Below are 20,572 nucleotides of genomic sequence, written 5' to 3' on the forward strand. Positions count from 1 at the left end.
AAACAGCATTTGAAACAAACACCTCCATGAAACAGACGGACAACTTCTGGTCTTGGTGTGCTTACAGTCTTTTTTTTAATTGGGGTATAGCTGCTTTACAATGCTGCGTTAGTTTCTGCTGCACAACAAAGTGAATCAGCCATAGGTATACGGCTATCTCCTCTCTCTTGGACCTCCCCCTGCCCATCCCCTCTAGGTCATCACAGCACTGAGCTGAGCTCCTGCCCATCCCCTCTAGGTCATCACAGCACTGAGCTGAGCTCCCTGTGCAAGACAGCAGGTTCCCATCAGCTATCTGTTTTACACATGGGAGTGCCCATGTCAATCCCAATCTCCCAGTTCATCTTGCCTGCCATCCCCCACCCCCACCCCATCCACTCATCTGTTCCCTATGCCTGTGTCTATTCCTGTGTTGCAAATAGGTTCATCTGTACCGTTTTTCTAGATTCCACACACATGCTTTAGTGTATGATGCTTGTTTTTCTCTGATTTATTTCACTCTTTATGACAGACGTTAGGTCCATCCAGGTCTCTATTCTTGGTGGGAAGAGATACATGAGATACAGAACATGTACCCTGAGGAGTAGTGCTGAGTGTTTGCTAAAAGACAGAGAAGGGTGACTGGAGGCTGCAGTCTGAACAGGGCAGCCAGGACAGGCTTCTCCCAGAGGTGATGTGCAGCAGAAGTTTGTGTAAGGTACATGTGGCCGTGTCTATGTACATGTCAACCATGCAACGTACATGTGAGCCGTGCCAGGGTCTAGAGCGAGAAAACTGCAGGCAGGGGCCAGCAGATGCAAATGCCCTGAGGTGCACGTGTGTGCGGCGAGTTGAGGATCAGCTGGAAGGCCAGAGGGCTGTGGCCAGTGAGTGAGGGGGCAGCTGCAGGAAATGGGGTTGGGACAGGTAGCCAAAGGCCACGAAAATAACTGATTTTTTTTCCCTCTGGGTGAAAGGGGAATCCATCAGAGGGCTTTGTGCTGGGGAAGAACAATCAAGGCTGCTTTGCAAGAGGCTCTTGAAAAGCATTTTTTACCATGGATGGACCTAAAGATTACCATCTCTAGTAAGTTAGTAAGCCAGAAACAGAAAGATGAATACCATACGACATCACTCACATGTGGAATCTAAAATATGACACAAGTGAGCTTATCTATGAAACAGAAACACACCCAGACAGAGAGCAGACTTGTGGTCGCCAGGGCAGTGGGGTGTGAAGGGGCAGGAACGGGAGTTTGGGATTAGCAGATAAAAACTATTGTGTAGAGAATGGATAAACAACAAGGCCCTACTGTATAGCATAGGGAACTACATTCAATATCCTGTGAGAAACCATAATGGAAAAGGGTGTGAAAAACCATGTATATATGTGTGTGTGTGTATAACGGAGTCACTTTGCTGTACAACAGAAATTAACACGACATTGTAAATCAACTATACTTCAATAAAATAAAATTTAAAAAAAGAAGCATTTTTACTTTGCAGACTTTTTTTGACCTTGGTCAAAAAGAAGAGCGGTGTGGCCGTGTGTGGTACCTATGATGTGGAGATTGATGCAGGAAGAGAAAATAGGGCAAGCAGCAGAGACAGGGGAGTGGGGAAGGAAGACGAGAAGAAAGCAACATTTCTATCCAGAATTTTCAAGAACGCTCTGCAACCAGCACTGAGGGGTGATGAGGATTTCTGCTGGACTTTCATCTCCAAGGCCAATCTCCAAGGCCTGATGGACCACTCACTGCTACTTCTCCCCTCCTTAGAGGACCCTGATGGCCCACCAGTGTCCTGGCACCCCCCCCTGTAGTCCACAGTTGGAAGCCTCCACAAGGTCTTAAGTTTGATTTCCTGGCAGAAGGTCAGGATCCCAGATAAAACAACAGCTTCTCAGAGTGTCTGACCTCTATCTAACAGACAAAAATTCCCTAGCTCACAAAACACATCTTTGAAGCTTTGAAAAGCTCTGGTTACTGCCTCCAGGCAGACATGAAGATCTTGAGTTGAGATGCTGCCAAAAGATGAGTCATTTTGTGAATTTAGCAGGGATGGTGAGATCAAACCTGACAGATGCTCGCAGATAAGATACAGTAAGCACAGGTGATGCCCCCCACTAGGGGTCAGATTCCAAAGTGGTCTCTAGCAGGCATTCCGTTTCTGTTCCCACCCTTGAATCTTCTGGAGGGAGGGGAGGGGACTTAGAAGTAAAGTGGTCTTATTTAGAGATAGACACCCAGGGTCACACAGAATGAAGAGGCCCTAGGTCCAGGGATCTAGTCCCAGTCCCTGGTCTGACCACACCCTGCTTGTTGCTCCAGGTCATGGAAGCAGAAATTGTCACTGAAGTGCCATCAGCCAACACTCACCGGGGCGTGAAGCAGTGTCTTGGCTTCCGACTTGGTCATGGTGCTTCCCTCCAGGGGAAGGCGCTCTATCTTCCCTGTCTGGGCGAAGAGTAGATGGGTCCCAGGAGGCAGGGGGATCACAGTGGTAGGGACCGGGGGTCCATAGTGAACTGGAGGAGCCACTGTACTCAGACCTGGGTGGCGGGAAACGGCATTGAGCAAGGCCCGAATGCAGCAGGAATGCACAAATACACGTGTGTGGGCACACACACACGGACTCATACACGTGCACCCACACGCCTGATCACGCCACCTTCTCGGCACCACAAACTGCACAGTCACATGTGCCTATTAATATCTGAGAGCACAAGGAACAGAAGGACCACAGCCAATCAGAAGGCGTTTGTGATGAAGATGACACAGGGCTTGAGTATAACATTAAACGTCAAGTGGAAAAAACAGCTCAGCCTCTCCCTCGATGGAACTAACCTGGCTATGGGTGCCCTGCTCTGGACGCTGGGCATCCGGGCTGTGGCAGCAATCCAAAACAAAGAGACAGCAGAAACCCCGAAATCCTGGCCACAGGGAATCGCACCCCCACGGGAAGCTGCTGAGTATTTTCATGCCCAGTGGACTTGAAAGTCTAGGCAAGTCCATCAGAGTGCACTTGCCCGCTCACCCCATCCCATGGGGGCAGGAGGGTCTCAGGCCCCACAAGCAGGAACAGAGTCCTTCTGGACTTTCCAGGACAAAACGAGGCGGGAGGCTCATCCTCCCTTAGACGCAGCCTTGCCTCCCCGCTGAGCTGCATGCCCCGCAGAGCTCTGGTTCACCTGGCAGAACCTCCCAGGAGGGGACATGCACCCTGGCTGAGGGTAAGGAACACACAGAGGGTGTCGGGGAACCTGGGTCCCCGACCTGGTCCTGCCACTCACCATGTGGACACATTATGGACCTCTGCAGTGAGAGGGCGGAACCAGGTCATGGCCAAGCTCATTTTCAGTTCTTTCCTCTGGTCCATCTTGCCTGTTATACCCACTCAGTGACATAAACCAATCTGGTGGATCTCTTTAAATCTCTAGAATCTATCCCTGAGGTGCAGGTCAACCCTCGCCATTTCTCACCTGGATTAACTGTAAATACTGCAGCAGCCCCCGGCTCCCCATGGCCATGGTCTCATTCCTTCCTCTCAGCTCTTCTAAAACTGAAACCTGGTCACATCAGCACCTGCTCAAAACCCTTCCTAGGCTCCCCTCCCCTGCTCTCAGGATCAAGCCAGATCCCTGCGCAGAGCCTCTGATGTCCTCACTTCCACTCTGCTCCCCCGGCATGGGACACAAACTCCTGATGGCTTCCTTCCTGCCCCTCAACGCACTCCTGACACTGGAGCACAGATCTCCTCAACCCCACTTCCCCAGTGCAGGTGACTCTGGTCCTGTCAAGGCCTTGGGTCAGGCGGTATTGCCTGCAAAGCCTTCCCTGGCCAGCCCACGACCTCCCAGGTCAGGGACACTGTGGTCCTTGGTCTGCCTCTCTCTGAGGGTTCCTTTCCCTAGCCTGCCTCTGTTTCCCTGCCCCCTGAGGTTCTAGGGCCCACACTGGGGCCTTTCCCTCTGCAGATGCCCGCAAGACCATGGCATCTGACACACCAGGTTAATGCTGGCTGGGTGGGATAATGAAGTTTGTGAGTGATCCCTTCTTAGCAGCCTCTTAGCAGCTCTGGGAAACTATCTGGTAGGGGATCAATTTATGATTATTGGGTATCTGGTGAATGGAGATGTCAAGAATGATTATATTCGATTTTGGTAACTTGTGACAATTAGCCTTTTCTACATCTGGGACTGAATTTTAGAGCCAAGAAACATCTTAGAGATTATTTTGCTCAAGTGAGATGTTGAAGTCAAGGGCGCCAAAACTCAGGCAAGTGTCTGTCCAGTGTCACACAGCCTGGCCCTAGTCCCAACTTGACGCCTTCCTACCAGCACGGATTGTCGCAGAGCCAGCTGGCAGAAACCTTTGTGGCTGTTGGTTCCTGGCATCATTACAAATGGATCAAGCACCTAAAGGTCCAGGCACAACCTTGCAGGAGGCTGGTGTGACTAAGAGTTCCATGCCTGAGTAACAGGGTGCTGAGGAGGGTCTCTGGTTGGTCTCTCCCATGCCTGCCATGCCCCAGCACAGAGCCACTGAAAGGCCAGGCTGCCCAGCGCAGGGTTTACCCAGAGAAGCCCCAAGCGCACACACACACACTTTCTGCTATCAACTGCAATCTCATCCAGCAGGCCCTGCCCATCATTTGCACAAGACAGGTTTGTCCCAAAAAGGCAAAGAAAAGGGTGAGAGGAGGGAGAGGGTGAGTGGGGAGAGATGGTGAAGAGGGCTGTGAGTTACAGGGAGATGGAAAAGGGGGCTGCAGAGGGGAGAGAGGAAGGGAGGGGACGGGCTTTGAGTCAGTGGAGCAGGTCAGGATTCAGGGCAGGCAGAAAGCGCCAGCTGTGCCCCAGGCAAAGGTCCCCAACAATGCTCGCGGATGCCCGGACATCCCATCTCTGGCCCGGCTCTCCGACTTACACGGTGGCCTCATCCCAGACCTAGTCCTGGTCCCCTGCACCTCTCGGCCGTCGCGGTCCACACACCAGCAGTAGCCAGTGCTGCTGTGGCACTGGGTGGGCACGTACTGCCCGTGCTCATCACATTCGGGGACAAAGAGCCCAGGGGGCCGGGGCCGCGAGGAGTCCGCCGTCCCCAGGATGTGCTCCCGCTCATGCTGGCATCGGGTTTTCTCCACTACTGTTAGAGAGAGGGGCAAAAAGAGGGTCGTCAGTTCAAGCCCCTGCACCCAACTCGGAACCTGGGGAGCTGCCTGGTCATTGCCCCGTTTTGTTTTATTAATTAAAAAAAAATTTTTTGTTCACCTTTATTGAAGGATGTTGGCTTACAATATTCTATTAGTTTCAGGTACATGACAATGATTCAAAATTTTTATAGATTATACTCCTTTTAAACCTATTATAAAATACTGATTTTATTCTCTATGTTGTTGCTATTGTTGTTCAGTCGCTCAGTCGTGTCTGACTCTTTGTGACACCATGGACTGTAGCCGGACAGGGTCCTCTGTCCATGGCGTTTCCCAGGCAAGAATACTGGAGTGGGTTGCCATTTCCTCCTCCAGGGGATCTTCCTGACCCAGGGATCGAACTTGAGTATCCTTCTTGGCAGGCAGATTCCTTACCACTGAGCCACCTCAAAAGCTCTATATTCCCTATGTCATGCAATATATCCTTAGAGCTTATTTCAAATTTTTTGAATTTAATTTTTACTTTATATTGGAGTACAGTTGATTTACACTGTTGTGTTAGTTTCAAGTCTACAGCTAAGTGATTCCGTTATACATATACATATATGTACTCTTCTTCAGATTCTTTTCCCATACAGGTTATTACAGTGTATTGAGTGGAGTTCCTTGTGCTCTATGGTAGGCCCTTGTTGATTATCTTATATATAGAAGTGTCTATATGTTAATCCCAGATGTTTTATTAATTAAAACTTTTAAACATCATTATTAATTAGTGGACTTAACAGTCAAGAAGAGTATGTCTACATTTTCTTTTCCTTTCTAGGCCATTTATTTTTTCAGTTTTGAAAAACAGAGGCAAAATTGACATAATATATAATCAGCCGTTTTACAATGAATAATTCAGGGGTGTTTAGTGCAGTCACAATGCTGAGTGACCACCACCTCCCTCTAGTAGTAGCAACACATTTTCCTTACCTCAAAAGGAAATCCCAGATCTATTAACTAGCTGTCTCCACTTCTTCCTTCCTCCCAGCCCCTGGCAACCACAAGTCTGCTTCTGTCTCTATGGATTTACCTATTTTGGTTTGTTCTCATAAATGGAATCTTACAATGCGTGACCTTCTGTGTCCAGCTGCTTTCACTCAGCAGGCTGTCTTCAAGGTTCATCCATACTGTGGCCATGTGACAGGGCTTAGTTCTCTATTCATAGCTGAATAATATTCTACTGCATGTCCACACCACATTTTGTTTACTATTCATCACTTTATGGACAGCACTGACATTTGTTTTAAGAAACTTTAAATTTTTCTTAAATGTGTTCTTTTTGTCATTACCAGCTTCTTGATTAGCCACACTGAGTCCAGGTCAAAGATATGGGTGACCATAGGGCACATTTACCAGCATACGTGTGTTTCCTTTTAATTATGGGCTAGTGTTTGGCATGAAATATGGCCTTTCAACTATGCAACTCATATCCCGAGGCTGGGAAATACCATTCCATCTGTGTGGAATTGCTGATGAGATGCTATATTCTATAATAAACAATTCTCAAGTATGCACCATCCCCATCACTTCACAGCATAGAAGGGGGAAAAGTGGAAGCAGTGATAGATTTTATTTTGGGGAGCTCCCAAATCACTGCGGATGGTGACTGCAGCCATGAAATTAAAAGATGCTTGCTCCTTGGAAGGAAAGCTACGACAAACCTAGAGAGCATATTAAAAAGCAGAGACATCACTTTGCCAATAAAGATCCATATAGTCAAAGCTATAGTTTTTCCAGTAGTCATGTATGAATATGAGAGTTGGACCATAAAGAAGGCTGAATGCCAAAGAATTGATGCTTTTGAACTGTGGTGTTGGAGAAGACTCTTGAGAATCCCCTGGACAGCAAGGAGATCAAACCAGTCAATCCTAAAGGAAATCAACCCCGAACATTCATTGGAAGAACTGATGCTGAGCTGAAGCTCCAATACTTTGGCTACCTGATATGAAGAGCCAGCTCATTGGAAAAGACCCTGATGCTGGGAAAGACTGAAGGCAAAAGGAGAAGGGGGCACCAGAGAATGAGATGGTTGGATGGCATCACTGACTCAATGGACATTAACTTTAGCAAACTCCAGGAGATAGTGAAGGACAGAGGAGCCTGGTGTGCTGCAGTACACGGGTCACAAAGAGTCAGACATGACTAAACAACCAAACAACAACAACAAAAGCCGCTTCCACACTGACTAGAGCTTAGCCACGATAGCATCAGACAGATGCAGACAGGTCAGCGTCGCCATGGCCTGTGCAGCATCTTCCATGTAGAGATGCCCAGGCACAGCCGAGAGCCACACTTCAGCCAAACCGAACGATGGCAGCTGCCCTTCTTTTGCAGGCCTTTCCATTCCCCCATTCATCCATCCATTCATTTATTGTGTGACTCCCCCTCCTCCTCCTTCGGTGAACCCTTTAAGAATTAGCTCAGGCACGTGCTCCCTCCAGGAAGGCTTCTCAGGCCCTCCAAGAGTTCCCAGGGTGCTCTGGGTTCTCGTCACTCTGATGCTGAGACTCAGAGGCTGCTCCCTGTCTGTGTCCCTGAGCAGATTTTAGGCTCTGAGAAGACAGTGAGTGACTACATCCCCTTAGCCTTGACTTGGGAAGCACTTCCTGGGCTGGAGTCGGGATGCACATGGGAATAACTCCCAGGTCCTGCCCTCAAGGAGCTCATGGAGGGAAGGGAACAAGCAAACACAGAGTGACAATCCAGTGAGTCACTGCTTGACAGGAGAGCCTATGTCACAAAAGATACACAAGACATCCTTTCCTTTTTTTTCTTGGCTGCACCACATGGCTTGCAGAATCTTAGTTCCCCAACCAGGTATCAAACCTGAGTTCTTGGCAGTGAGACTATGCAGTCTTAGCCATTGGACCATCAGGGAATTCCCAAAATATCCTCTCTGTAGGGCTTGGAGAGCAAAGGTGTGGTGGAGTCCTTTTTTATTTTAATCTTTATTGGAAGACTGTGGTTATACAATCCAGGGCAGGGCTCTACTTTTTCTGCTAAGGAGCAGAGAGTAAATATTTGGGTTTTGTGGGCCATATGATCTCTGTCACAATTCAATTCTATGGATGTGGCATGAAAGCATCCAAGTTTAATATATAAACGAATGTGGGTTTCAATAAAACTTTATTAACAGACACAAATGGTGGGCCACATTTGGCCTGTGGGGGATGTAGCTTTCAACCCTGGCTCTAGGACATTGCTAGTTACATTAGGGAGAAACCTCATATAAATACTCATGTATTAATATATTACTGTGTTAATACCATATATATAGTAATAATAGAACAGATAATACTATATTACATATTTCATAGAATTTTACATCTAAAAAGTGTTTTTGTTCCTCAGTGCCACCACTTCTGCTCTTGTCAGCAATGCCGGACAACCAGTGATGTCAGGAGTAACTAATCCCCTGGTATTATTTGAGACAAGAGTGGAATGTGCTGAGACAATGTGCACGGCTGGAATTTTAAGCCCTGCACTCCATGTTCATCTGTGACTGTATCCTCACCAGGCCTTCGCAGCGCCATTCGGGGTGTGCTGCCAGTGAGTGTTTCAAGTGCCTTTGTCTGCACTGCCAGTTCTCACGTCAGCCTGCTGGATGTGGCCGCCCCCTTGATTACAAGCAGTAAGCCCGCCAGAAAAGTGTGTGTTGAGCCTGGCAAGGGGCAACTGGGTCTGCTCGTTTGTCCCAAAGGCTAATAGAAAAACCAAAAACAAGGTCCTACTGTACAGCATAGTGAACTACATTCAATATTCTGTGATAAATCAGAATGGTAAAGAATATAAAAAAAAAGAATGTCCATATGTGTGAAACTGAGCCACCTCACTGTACAGCAGAGATTAGCACACACTGTAAATCAACTGTTTTTGTTCAGTCACCCAGTCGTGTCCAGCTCTTTGTGACCCCATGGACTGCAGCACACCAGGCTTCCCTATCCTTCAGTATACCTCAGTTAAAAAAAAGAAAAACAAACAAAAAGTATTTGATGTAGGAATAACCAAACAAAGATACAAAATAAGCCATCCGGTTGATAATAAAAATGTTGGTCCCGCTCACTCTTAGGGGTAGGGCTTGCTTACATCCTCAGTATCTTACATTTGTACAGGGTTTTAGTTTCTGTACCAGCTGTGTCTGTTCACACAGGGTTCACTTAATTCTCACTATAATCCTGTGCAACAGGCAACTATGGCTTTTACGTCAAATGAGAGAACTGAAGTTTGGATCGGCTCCCCCAGGCCACAACACTAGCAAATGCTTTAGCTCAAGCTAGAATCCAGGTCTCTGGATCCCCAGCCCAGCCCCGGGCCCTCTGCACACACATGCCCCGTGCCCAGGATGGCCTGTCCGTGGTCTCTCTCTCTCTCTCTCTCACACACACACACACACACATACACACTGGCTTAACACACTCACCGAAATTATCCATGGCCCACAAACTTGTTTTCCTTCTGTCAGCATCTATATTTGGTGTTGCCTTTCCAATCAGAAAACACACCTGGTGTTCTGTATACTGTCAACAAAACCAAACTTTTAAGGGAATGGGGGTACCTCTCTTTTCTGTGGCTGACAGGACTGTGTGAGCCAATACATGAAATCTCCAGTGATCTAGAATTTCCAGTGGAACTGTGAAGTGCTATATCTTGAACTTACATAACAGTGGGGGGGAGACCTCAATGGTGCCTCAGGAAACAGAACTTCAAGTGTGTTTACGGAGGCTGTGCTTATGATATCACTGTGTTCCTGGGAATGGCTTCTCAGCCTGGCCCACAGCGGCCCCTCCAGGCCCGCATGGGGAGGGTCCCACTATGGGTGGGGCAGGGGTGGGATGGTAAAGACACATATCCCGTCCTGGCTGCTGGTTGATAAAATGACAACCGAGGCAAGATTCTCCTTAGTCTTTACTCATCTACTCTCTTTACTCATCTTTATTTATTCTTTCCTCTCTTTACTCATCTCTTTATTTGCTTGAGGGAGGAAGCGTTTGGGATATACTAATCTGGGGAACAGCAGGGAGTCTGGGGTGACTTTTCTCAAATTGAGGACAAAGAGAATGGCAGGAGGTCCTTCAATAGATGAAGGATAAAAAAGGGACGGCAGAGGGAACTACAGATAGAAAAACAAGCTATGCTCCTAAATCCTTGACCCACAGAAACTGTGAGGTAATATACATTCACTATTTTAAGCTGCTAACTCTGGGGAATAATTTGTTTCAGAGACATAGATAACTAATATGGCAGTTTTCAAACTTCCTGACCATGATCCATAGAAATGCATTCCACTCTGCAATTCAGGACATATACACATACACACATTTACACATAAACACATGTGCATACAACTCAGTCATGCACTGGACAAGGATATACAACTATCATTTCATGAGACAAGACTTATTCCTACTGCACATACTCTGCATACTCTATCTTCTTGATTATTGGTTTCTATTTCATTCCATTCCATTCAAATGAAAATGGTAATAACAACCCACTAAGCTGATTTCACAATCCACACACGCATTTTGGGCAAAGCGTGCAGAAGGGCAGCAGAGAACAAGTCATCATTTTTTTCTGTTTTGCTTATCGTTGGTTGATACTGCAATAGCCATGACCTTAACTGACTAACCTCTAAAGCTAGTTTTTTATTTAAAAATCAATCCCCTCTGTATAGAGTAGGTATCAAAAAATGCTGAATGTCTAATCCCTACACTTCATTACATTTGGCAATAGGAGTTTGAATGATACTATACTTAATTTTTTTGTCAATATTTCATTAGGTATTCATTTGTCAATATTTCATTAGGTAGTCTTTTAAAATTTTAAAAAACACGATGAAAACCTCAGGGTTCCTATTCCAACTGGAAATACATTAGAAATACAAATGCAGCAAGGCTCCCTAACCCCAGTTTCCTCTCCTATCATAGAAGGTAACCTTTATCCTGAGGTTTTGGCTTCTCATTCTCATGTGTGCAGTTTATCATTTTATGGCATATGTATATACATATGCAGGTTTCTTTTCATATAGACTTATATTTTATATAAATGTAAGCACACTGCCTATATTCTTTTGCGACTATTTTTTTAATAGGTAAGAAGTAAATTTATCGAGAGAGAGAGACACAGAGTGTGGGCCATCTCGAAAAGTGAGAGCTTCCTATGACTACATTTTTTGCCCAATAGACTGTTGAGATTTATTCATTAACTCTACTTCATTCATTTAATTAATTAATTTTGGGGGCCACACTGTATGGCTTGCGGGATCCTAGTTCCCTGAGCAGGGACTGAACCCAGGTCCACGGCAGTCAAAGTGCACAGTCCTAACCCCCGGACCACTAGGAATTCCCTTTAGTTCACTCATTTCAACTACTGCTATATATTACTTCATGGTATGAATTGTACCCAAACTCATTTGTCCACCTCTCCTGTTGGTAGTCTCTTAGATTTCTTTTCTCTTAGAAACAATACTTGATGGAGACATGTATATTTCTAAAGTACATTCTCTCTCGAGCATATAAATAGATGATGAATTTCTTGAGAAAACAGGATTAAATACCGAAACAATCCTAGCAAAGAACCCTGATTGGTTTTATCTGCTCTTGTATCCCAGGCTACAGGTCTGGGTTTGTTTCTGTGTAGTCAACAGAGCCAAGGGGGCAAGGAGTTGGGTCAAAAAAGCAAAAATAAAAAAAATGAAACATCTGCTTCCTTTTGAACTGGAAAGATGTGAAGGAAGCCTAAGGAAATAGTGACTTAGTCATTTTTAATAGTTGCTGGAATGTCTTAATTAATTTCAGGCACAAAAGGTTGATGCTGCCTGGGTTCATCTAGGCTGGGGGTTGGTAAATTTTTTCTGTCAAGGGCCACGTAAGAAATATTTCAGGTTTTGCAGGCCTTGAAGGCTCTGCCGCAACTACTGACCTCTGCCTTTATGGAATGAAAGCAGTTGTACACTATTCCTAAACTAAAGAGCCTGCGTGTTCCAATAAAACTTTATTTTCAAAACACAGGCAGTGGGCCAGATTTGACCTGCAAGTCATAGTTTACGGACCTCTGTCCTAACCAGAAGAAAACAATTTAGACCAGCAATATGTAGTATTATGCATCAAAATTTAAACTTAATTTAATATTTTTCTCATTTTAGATCCTCAACTATTCTAAAAACCAGTCACACCAGTCCTGCTGAGAGTATGAATAAATAAATACTTGTATATACCACAGTAGGAATGGAAACTAATGTAGTCACTTATTTCCTTGATAACTATAAAGAACCACGAGCCCTACCATGGACCACGTAATTCTGCTGGACACCGGAAACAGGAAAATAAAATGCACAGGCACCTATGCTCAAAGCACTCAAGGCTAGTGGAGGAGACAGACATTGAAACAGTTCTTAATCACTCAAAAAAGTGGTTATGTGGGAAGTTCCAGGTATTTCTTATTGAAACATTGATAAATATACTTGACCAACAACAGTAGCAACAATTAAAGTAAATACCAGCACAACTGGTTAACTCCAGTCGGAGGCGTCAAATGCATCCTTAATCTCATGACAGGTTACCACGTGATTTGGGGAAGTGAATTCAGATTAGAGTCCATTGGGCAGAGTTTAGTCTTAGTTCTGGCACTTACAGCCTCTGGGATCTTGACTGTGCTTTTATTTCTTTATGTTTTAGTGTCCTTTATATAAATAGAAATAGTAATACTACTTGCTTTAAAGAGATGATTAGGAACATTACATGAAACGGGAGATAAAGTACCCAGCACACAGTAGGCGCCATACAAAAGGCAGCCAATGATATGTATTCATTCAAAAGTGTTTGCTGAGATCCAGGATCATTCCAGGTACAGAACTAGGGCCATCATTGTCCTATGGTCTAACGAGATTATCACAGAAGTCTCAGGTCAGTAGGCAACTTTAGAAGCTCCACAGTCCAGGTATAAGAGGTAATAGAGACAATTCTGAAGAGTCCTCAGTCTGCCTGTTCCCATAACTGGTGGGCCTTCACCTTCCTCACCCCCACCCCAGCTCTGCTCCCCGTGATTCTTCAGAACCGGCAATGGTTAATTCTAGGTGTCAACTCGATTGGGCCACAGAATGCCCAGATATTTGGTCAAACATTATTCTGGGTGGTTTCTGTGAGGGTGTTTTTGCCTGAGACTAACCTTTCACTCCATAAAGTAGGTAAAGCAGATAGCCCTCCCTTACGTGGGTGGGCCTCATCCAATCAGTTGAAGGCCAGAATTGAACACAAATGTGGACCCTTCCTCAAGTAAAAAAGAATTCTCCCTTCTTGATGACCTATGAATGGAGCATGAGCTTTTTGTTGCCTTTGGACTTGAACAGAAACATTGGCTATTCCTGGGTCTCCAGCCTGCTGACTACAGTCCTTGCAACTAACGGACCTCTATAACTGTGTGTGGGTCAATTCCTTCTAATAAATCTCTTTATATGTAAATAAATACATTTCTCTCTCTCTCTCTCTCTCCACACACACACACACACACACACACGTTCATTAGATCTACTTCTCTGGAGAACCCTGAATAATACAGATCCATTCTTACTCCTCTGATCTAGGTGTGGTACCCCTGGAACTGTGCAGTACACAACTGTACTGCTCAATACCACAGCTGCGCTCTGATCACCCACCTCAGCTCTCCACAAGCCTCCCACATACCCACCTTGTTCTCTCCCAGAGCTATATACTCATGGATACAGATAGCAAAGACCTATCTACTCCAAACACCCCAACACCTCACCTCCAGGCACACAATGGAAGCCGTCTCCTTGGTAACCAGATTTGCAGCGGCACGTGAAGGACCCTGGCGTATTGTAGCAGAAAGCATCGGGGTGGCATCGGCTTGGCTGGCATTCATCCACATCTGCAAGACAGCCACCAAGCCCAGGGAGACTGAGATTTCTTCCAGAATTCCTAGTTTACACAATAATATAAGCCACTTGCTCTCCATTTTTAGGGACCCAATTTCTGATCTGGGAACCACGATTTAAGAACTCACTAAACATTAATTATAAAAACACTGATTCATCGATTTCTATCTAGTGCATTTACAAATGCATTTCACTTTGATGTTTTCATGAAAAATCAAGCATACAAAAGGAAAAAAAATGAAAGGATTTTTATTCATTATTTCCTTCTTATAAATGAGAGCTTCAAAAATGTCTAAGAGTTGAGAGACAGATGATTAATTGATTGACAGAAAAATCTCAGAGACCAGAGAAAATTCATATTCTCAGTAACAAAGAAAAAGTATTTCAGAAATCATGATCTCTTAGAAAGGCTTGGACTTTCCAGAAATACTCTAGGGCATAATGTTAAGTAATTTTGCAAACCAAGGGACCAGGAAACTTTGTTCAGAGTTATCTTATTTCAAACTATCTTGAACAGCATGCTGGCCACCAGCGATCGGCTATCTGAGATCCGAGAGAATTTTATGAGTCATTTATTCTCTGCCTCTGCAGTCAAAAAGGGGACTTAATTTTTGGGGAAGCACAAAATTAGAGGAGGCCAGATGAACAACTGTATGCTGCTGCTGCTGCTGCTAAGTCACCCTTAGACAGCAGCCCACCAGGCTCCCCCGTCCCTGGGATTCTCCAGGCAAGAACACTGGAGTGGGTTGCCATTTTCCTCTCCAATGCATGAAAGTGAAAAGTGAAAGTGAAGTCGCTCAGTCGTGTCTGACCCTTCCAGGCTCCTCCATCCATGGGATTTTCCAGGCAAGAGTACTCGAGTGGGCTGCCATTGCCTTCTCCGGAACAACTGTATATATCTTAGTGAATAAAAGGCTGGACTTTAAGTTACATGTGTGTAAGCATTGTTAGTCTTTTCATGAAAGACAAACAATCTCCTTAGTCCCTAGCAGACAGCAGGCGTTTAATTATGCCTGAACAAGCAAGTGACATGGAACAAATAGTACAGGGAGAACAGGTGTCTTCTCCAACAAGACACAGCTCCCCAAATAAAATGCATAATTCAAACTACCAGAGACACAAAATTCAGCCTGTTTACTCAATAGAGTTGACAGATTTTGTTGTTGTTTAGTTGCTAAGTTGTGTTTGTGACCCCATGGACTGTAGCCTGCCAGGGTCCTCTGGCCATGGGATTTCCCAGGCAAGAATACTGGAGTGGGTTGCTGTTTCCTAGAGAGAATAATTCTCTTAGATTCAGAGGTGGGTGAGTAACTAGCATATGATAAGCATCACCTGGGGAATTGTTTCAGGTCTCACAGAAAGGAAAGTCAGAGCAACCACGCACCTTGGCAGGCTCGGCCATCCCCAGAGAAGCCTGGGAGGCAGGAGCAGGTGTAGGAGGAGCCGCCCATGTAGATGCACCGGGCCCGCTGGGGGATGTCACAGTCGTGAAGGCCAGTCTCGCAGTGGTTGACGGGGCGCAGGCCCACGGCAGCTTCAGACAGAAAGTTAACACACAGTGTTTAGGTGAGTCCCCTAAGCAGTCCCCAGGCCTTCCAAGCAGTGTAGTCCAATGAGCTGGAGACTGTGCCTGGGGCCCAGCCTCCCGGACGTCCCTTCAGGCTCATCCCCGCTCACAGCGGGGTGCTGTCCCTGCTCTCCTTTGTTTCCTCCCCTGATCCCACCTCTGCTAAGCGTGCACAGACTGACCCCACAGTGGGTCATACAGCCTGGCTTCCGACCTCAACTTCAACCCAGGGCTCTGTCTCAGGCCACTCTCCACACGCAGTGCCCGGAACCCGATTCCCGCTTCATCCGGATGTGGAGGTGGACCGCTGCAGGCAGGCACGCTTCCTGTGTAACTGCTGGTGCAGCGTTTGGGCCTGAGGGTCTGAGACTGCCACACAGTATTTTTGACTTTGGCTCACTGTGCGTGCCTGAAGTCACTTCAGTCACGCCCGACTCTTTGTGACCCTGTGGACTGTAGCCCACCAGGCTCCTCTGTCCATGGGATTCTCCAGGCAAGAATATTGGAGTGGGTAGCCATGCCCTCCTCCAGGGGGTCTTCCTGACCCAGGGCTCGAACCTGTGTCTCTTACGTCTCCTGCATTGGCAGGCGGGTTCTTCACCACTGAGCCACCTGGGAAGCCCTTGGCTCACTAGGTGGGAGGAATATTTATTATGAATGCCAAAGTCAAAGTCACCCACTTCCCACCAAGGAAGGAGAAATCAACTCCCAGGAAGTGAGACAGGGAGAGTGGAATGACTGCAGGGCTCTGGGGAGGGAAGCCCTGGGTTTCAACCAGGTGCATATGAGTCCACTATGTGACTTTGGATAAATCCTACTAACTTTCCAGAGTTGCACTTTCTTCCTCTGTAGAACAGGAATGACTTCTAGCTTTTCAAGCACAGACAGGTCCAGGAGATGGGTTTATTATTTTCTAAAGGGTCCTGATAACAAGACTCCTAGGATGAGGCCTCAGGAAGCAGGCATGTGACACAGAGGCTAGACAATCAGACTCCAGCTTGTACTCTTGCCTCAAGATGACAGTCAAGGGTTGAGATGAACTAACTCAATAAAAATGCTTGAAATAATCAAGGAAACTTGAATATGGACTGGGTATTCAATCATGTTAAGAAATTGTTCATTTTGTTAGGTATGGTAACAGCTTTCTATTTGTATTAAAAAAATTGCCCTTATATGTCAGATATATATTATGCATATAATGTGCATAAAAAACTAGTAACTCTGGTTAGATGACAGGATATTGGGGGTTTTCTTTAAAGACTGAAATATACCAGCAAAATACTACCAGCCTCCCCAGCAGTAGCAGTAGTAGTAATAGGGATGGAAAAGACCTTCACAACCAAGATAATCGCGATGGTATGATCACTCACCTAGAGCCAGACATCCTGGAATGTGAAGTCAAGTGGGCCTTAGAAAGCATCACTACGAACAAAGCTAGTGGAGGTGATGGAATTCCAGTTGAGCTATTCCAAATCCTGAAAGATGATGCTGTGAAAGTGCTGCACTCAATATGCCAGCAAATTTGGAAAACTCAGCAGTGGCCACAGGACTGGAAAAGGTCAGTTTTCATTCCAGTCCCAAAGAAAGGCAATGCCAAAGAATGCTCAAACTACCGCACAATTGCACTCATCACACACGCTAGTAAAGTAATGCTCAAAATTCTCCAAGCCAGGCTTCAGCAATATGTGAACCGTGAACTTCCAGATGTTCAAGCTGGTTTTAGAAAAGGCAGAGGAACCAGAGATCAAATTGCCAACATCCGCTGAATCATCAAAAAAGCAAGAGAGTTCCAGAAAAACATCTATTTCTGCTTTATTGACTATGCCAAAGCCTTTGACTGTGTGGATCACAATAAACTGGAAAATTCTGAAAGAGATGGGAATACCAGACCACCTGACCTGCCTCTTGAGAAACCTGTATGCAGGTCAGGAAGCAACAGTTAGAACTGGACATGGAACAACAGACTGGTTCCAAATAGGAAAAGGAGTACGTCAAGGCTGTATATTGTCACCCTGCTTATTTAACTTCTATGCAGAGTACATCATGAGAAACGATGGGCCGGAAGAAGCACAAGGTGGAATCAAGATTGCTGGGAGAAATATCAATAACCTCAGAAATGCAGATGACACCACCCTTATGGCAGAAAGTGAAGAGGAACTCAAAAGCCTCTTGATGAAAGTAAAAGAGGAGAGTGAAAAAGTTGGCTTAAAGCTCAACACTTAGAAAATGAAGATCATGGCATCTGGTCCCATCACTTCATGGGAAATAGATGGGGAAACAGTGGAAACAGTGTCAGACTTTACTTTGGGAGGCTCCAAAATCACTGCAGATGGTGATTGTAGCCATGAAATTAAGACGCTTACTCCTTGGAAGGAAAGTTATGACCAACCTAGATAGCATATTCAAAAGCAGAGACATTACTTTGCCAACAAAGGTCCGTCTAGTCAAGGCTATGGTTTTTCCAGTGGTCATGTACGGATGTGAGAGTTGGCCTGTGAAGAAAGCTGAGCGCCGAAGAATTGATGCTTTTGAACTGTGGTGTTGAAGAAGACTCTTGAGAGTCCCTTGGACTGCAAGGAGATCCTACCAGTCCATTCTAAAGGAGATCAGTTCTGGGATTTCTTTGGAAGGACTGATGCTAAAGCTGAAACTCCAGTACTTTGGCCACCTCATGCAAAGTATTGACTCACTGGAAAAGACTCTGATGCTGGGAGGGATTGGGGGCAGGAGGAGAAGGGAACGACAGAGGATGAGATGGCTGGATGGCATCACTGACTTGATGGACGTGAGTTTGAGTGAACTCCGGAAGGTGGTGATGGACAGGGAGGCCTGGCGTGCTGCGATTCATGGGGTCGCAGAGTCAGACACGACTGAGCGACTGAACTGAACTGAACAAAATGCTTTATAAAATGGAAACTGAATAATAGGTACAGCAGGGTTCACTATGTTTTTCTCTCTACTTCTGTATATGTTTGAAATTATCCATAATAACAATAATTTAAGCCTAAAAAAAAGTCAAGGGCTGAGGTCTAGGAGGTGATTTCTGATGGCTGGTTCAGATACTCTGGGGTTCATAAGGTACTTTAACTTCTGGTTTTATAGTTCTAAGGCCCAGGTCAGAGTCGTGGCCCTCACAATGTCATAATAGAACCTTTCCTTCCCTCCAAGGAGGCCCTCAATGTTTAGATTATACTGGATACAAGAGAACTCCTCATCTTTTTCCTCAATGAGTCTTTCCAAGATTAATTCCAGTTTATCCTGCCTCAAGGGCTTCAGGAGAGAGAGTTCTTAACACTGCCAGAGGACAAGTAAAGAAGAGGATGCTCTTCAAAGGTCTGGGTCCATGCTGCTGCTGCTGCTAAGTCACTTCAGTCGTGTCCGACTCTGTGCGACCCCATAGACGGCAGCCCACCAGGCTCCCCCATCCCTGGGATTCTCCAGGCAAGAACACTGGAGTGGGTTGCCATTTCCTTCTCCAATGCATGAAAGGGAAAAGTGAAAGTCAAGTCACTCAGTCGTGTCTGACCCTCAGCGACCCCATGGACTGCAGCCTACCAGGCTCCTCCGTCCATAGGATTTTCCAGGCAAGAGTACTGGAGTGGGGTGCCATTGCCTTCTCCGCCGGGTCCATGAGAGGTTGGCAAAGTACCGTATTGGTGGATGAAGGCCCAGACTGTGGACTTAGCAGCTTAAACTCCTGAAGTTGAAATGTTAACTAACTCCCATGGATTGGAACAGGGATCACTGAAGCAACTCCTATGGGCTAGAGGGTTACTAGATTTTAAATTGCTAAAGTGGTCCAAATTTCTGTCTGGAAAACAGAAAACCAGATTACACGGAACCAACCCAAGGCCACACTCTGTTTCCTTGAACCCCTCTCGTCGTCTCACTTCCCATCATTTCTAACGTTCTTCTTTCCTCCAGGGTCCTGTCTTGACCAGTTCCTTCAGCTCACAAAATGTGAAAAGGACACGCTTGGAGAATTGGGGTCAAACAAAGGTAGAAAAAATGTATTCAGACAGAATAACCAGCAAAGGAGTCTCAGTCCTCCTCCATTAAATATTTGTCATTTAAAGAATGCGAGTGATCACTCCACAGGTTGTGTTTGCTCCTGCCTCACTTTGCCCCACCCGTCATAACAGGGAAGGACCTTGCCACAGCCTAGATGGATGGGTCCTGCTTAGCCATCACCTTCATCTATGCTTCTGTTTATTTTATTATTATGTGGGGGGCAGCCAAGCTGCGAGGCTTGAGGTACCTTACTCCTCCAACCAGGGGTTGAAACGGTGCCCCTGCAGTGGAAGCAGGGAGTCTTTTAACCACTGGACCACCAGTTCCCAGGATCCAGTTTGAACAAGGAATGCCGGGAGAGTGAAACTGACCACTAAATTATCCAATGATGAGCCAGAGTATATTTTTTGCTTTCGGGCAGACTTGGTTTTATCCAGTGAGCCATCACTCTGTGTGGTTAAGTCTCAAAGGAGCCAATTAAAAGAGACAAAAGGCCAAGTAAAATGGAATTGCGTAGAGGCTACTGACAGGGGGAGAAGCACTTGAACTCGATGATCTTCAAGTGGTTTTCATACTTGTTTCTAAGCAATGGGATCCATTACTCAAACAAAATGTTACTCGAAATTTCATATACAGGAAAATGAAATACTCTGTCCTTGGCTTACTTGTGTCCCTATTGGCAGATCCTGGGCATCTCTAAGGGCTCCTTGGGACACAGGAAGCCCATGGTCCAGTCTAATCACCTCATTTTACAGGTGACAGAGAAGTTAAGTGTCCTCCTCAAAATCAAAAGCCTAGGAGTAGACATTTGCTTACCACCTGTGTTACACCCTGCTCTAGCCCTTCCATGAGGGTGGATGCCAGGAAAAGCTGGAAACAGAAACCCAGGACATCATGCCTCACACATGTCTGTCCCAGCATTG

The 20,572-nt window shown here is 45.8% G+C and overlaps 1 protein-coding gene across 2 annotated transcripts in view; it reads right to left on the reverse strand.

Moving 5' to 3' along the window:
- Positions 1–20,572, reverse strand: part of NID1 (nidogen 1) — a 97,109-nt gene that overhangs the window by 15,600 nt on the left and 60,937 nt on the right. The window contains exons 11-14 of one of the 2 annotated variants that reach the window (XM_027531125.1): positions 15,456–15,605; positions 13,942–14,064; positions 4,908–5,123; positions 2,358–2,530 (exon numbers count right to left, since the gene is read on the reverse strand). In XM_027531125.1, coding sequence (XP_027386926.1) covers positions 2,358–2,530; positions 4,908–5,123; positions 13,942–14,064; positions 15,456–15,605 — 662 coding nt within the window. Of the gene's footprint in view, positions 1–2,357; positions 2,531–4,907; positions 5,127–13,941; positions 14,065–15,455; positions 15,606–20,572 lie in introns of both variants that reach the window. The other variant, XM_027531124.1, reaches the window with a different exon arrangement.

Source organism: Bos indicus x Bos taurus, chromosome 28 (assembly GCF_003369695.1).
Source record: "Bos indicus x Bos taurus breed Angus x Brahman F1 hybrid chromosome 28, Bos_hybrid_MaternalHap_v2.0, whole genome shotgun sequence".
Lineage (NCBI taxonomy): Eukaryota > Metazoa > Chordata > Mammalia > Artiodactyla > Bovidae > Bos > Bos indicus x Bos taurus.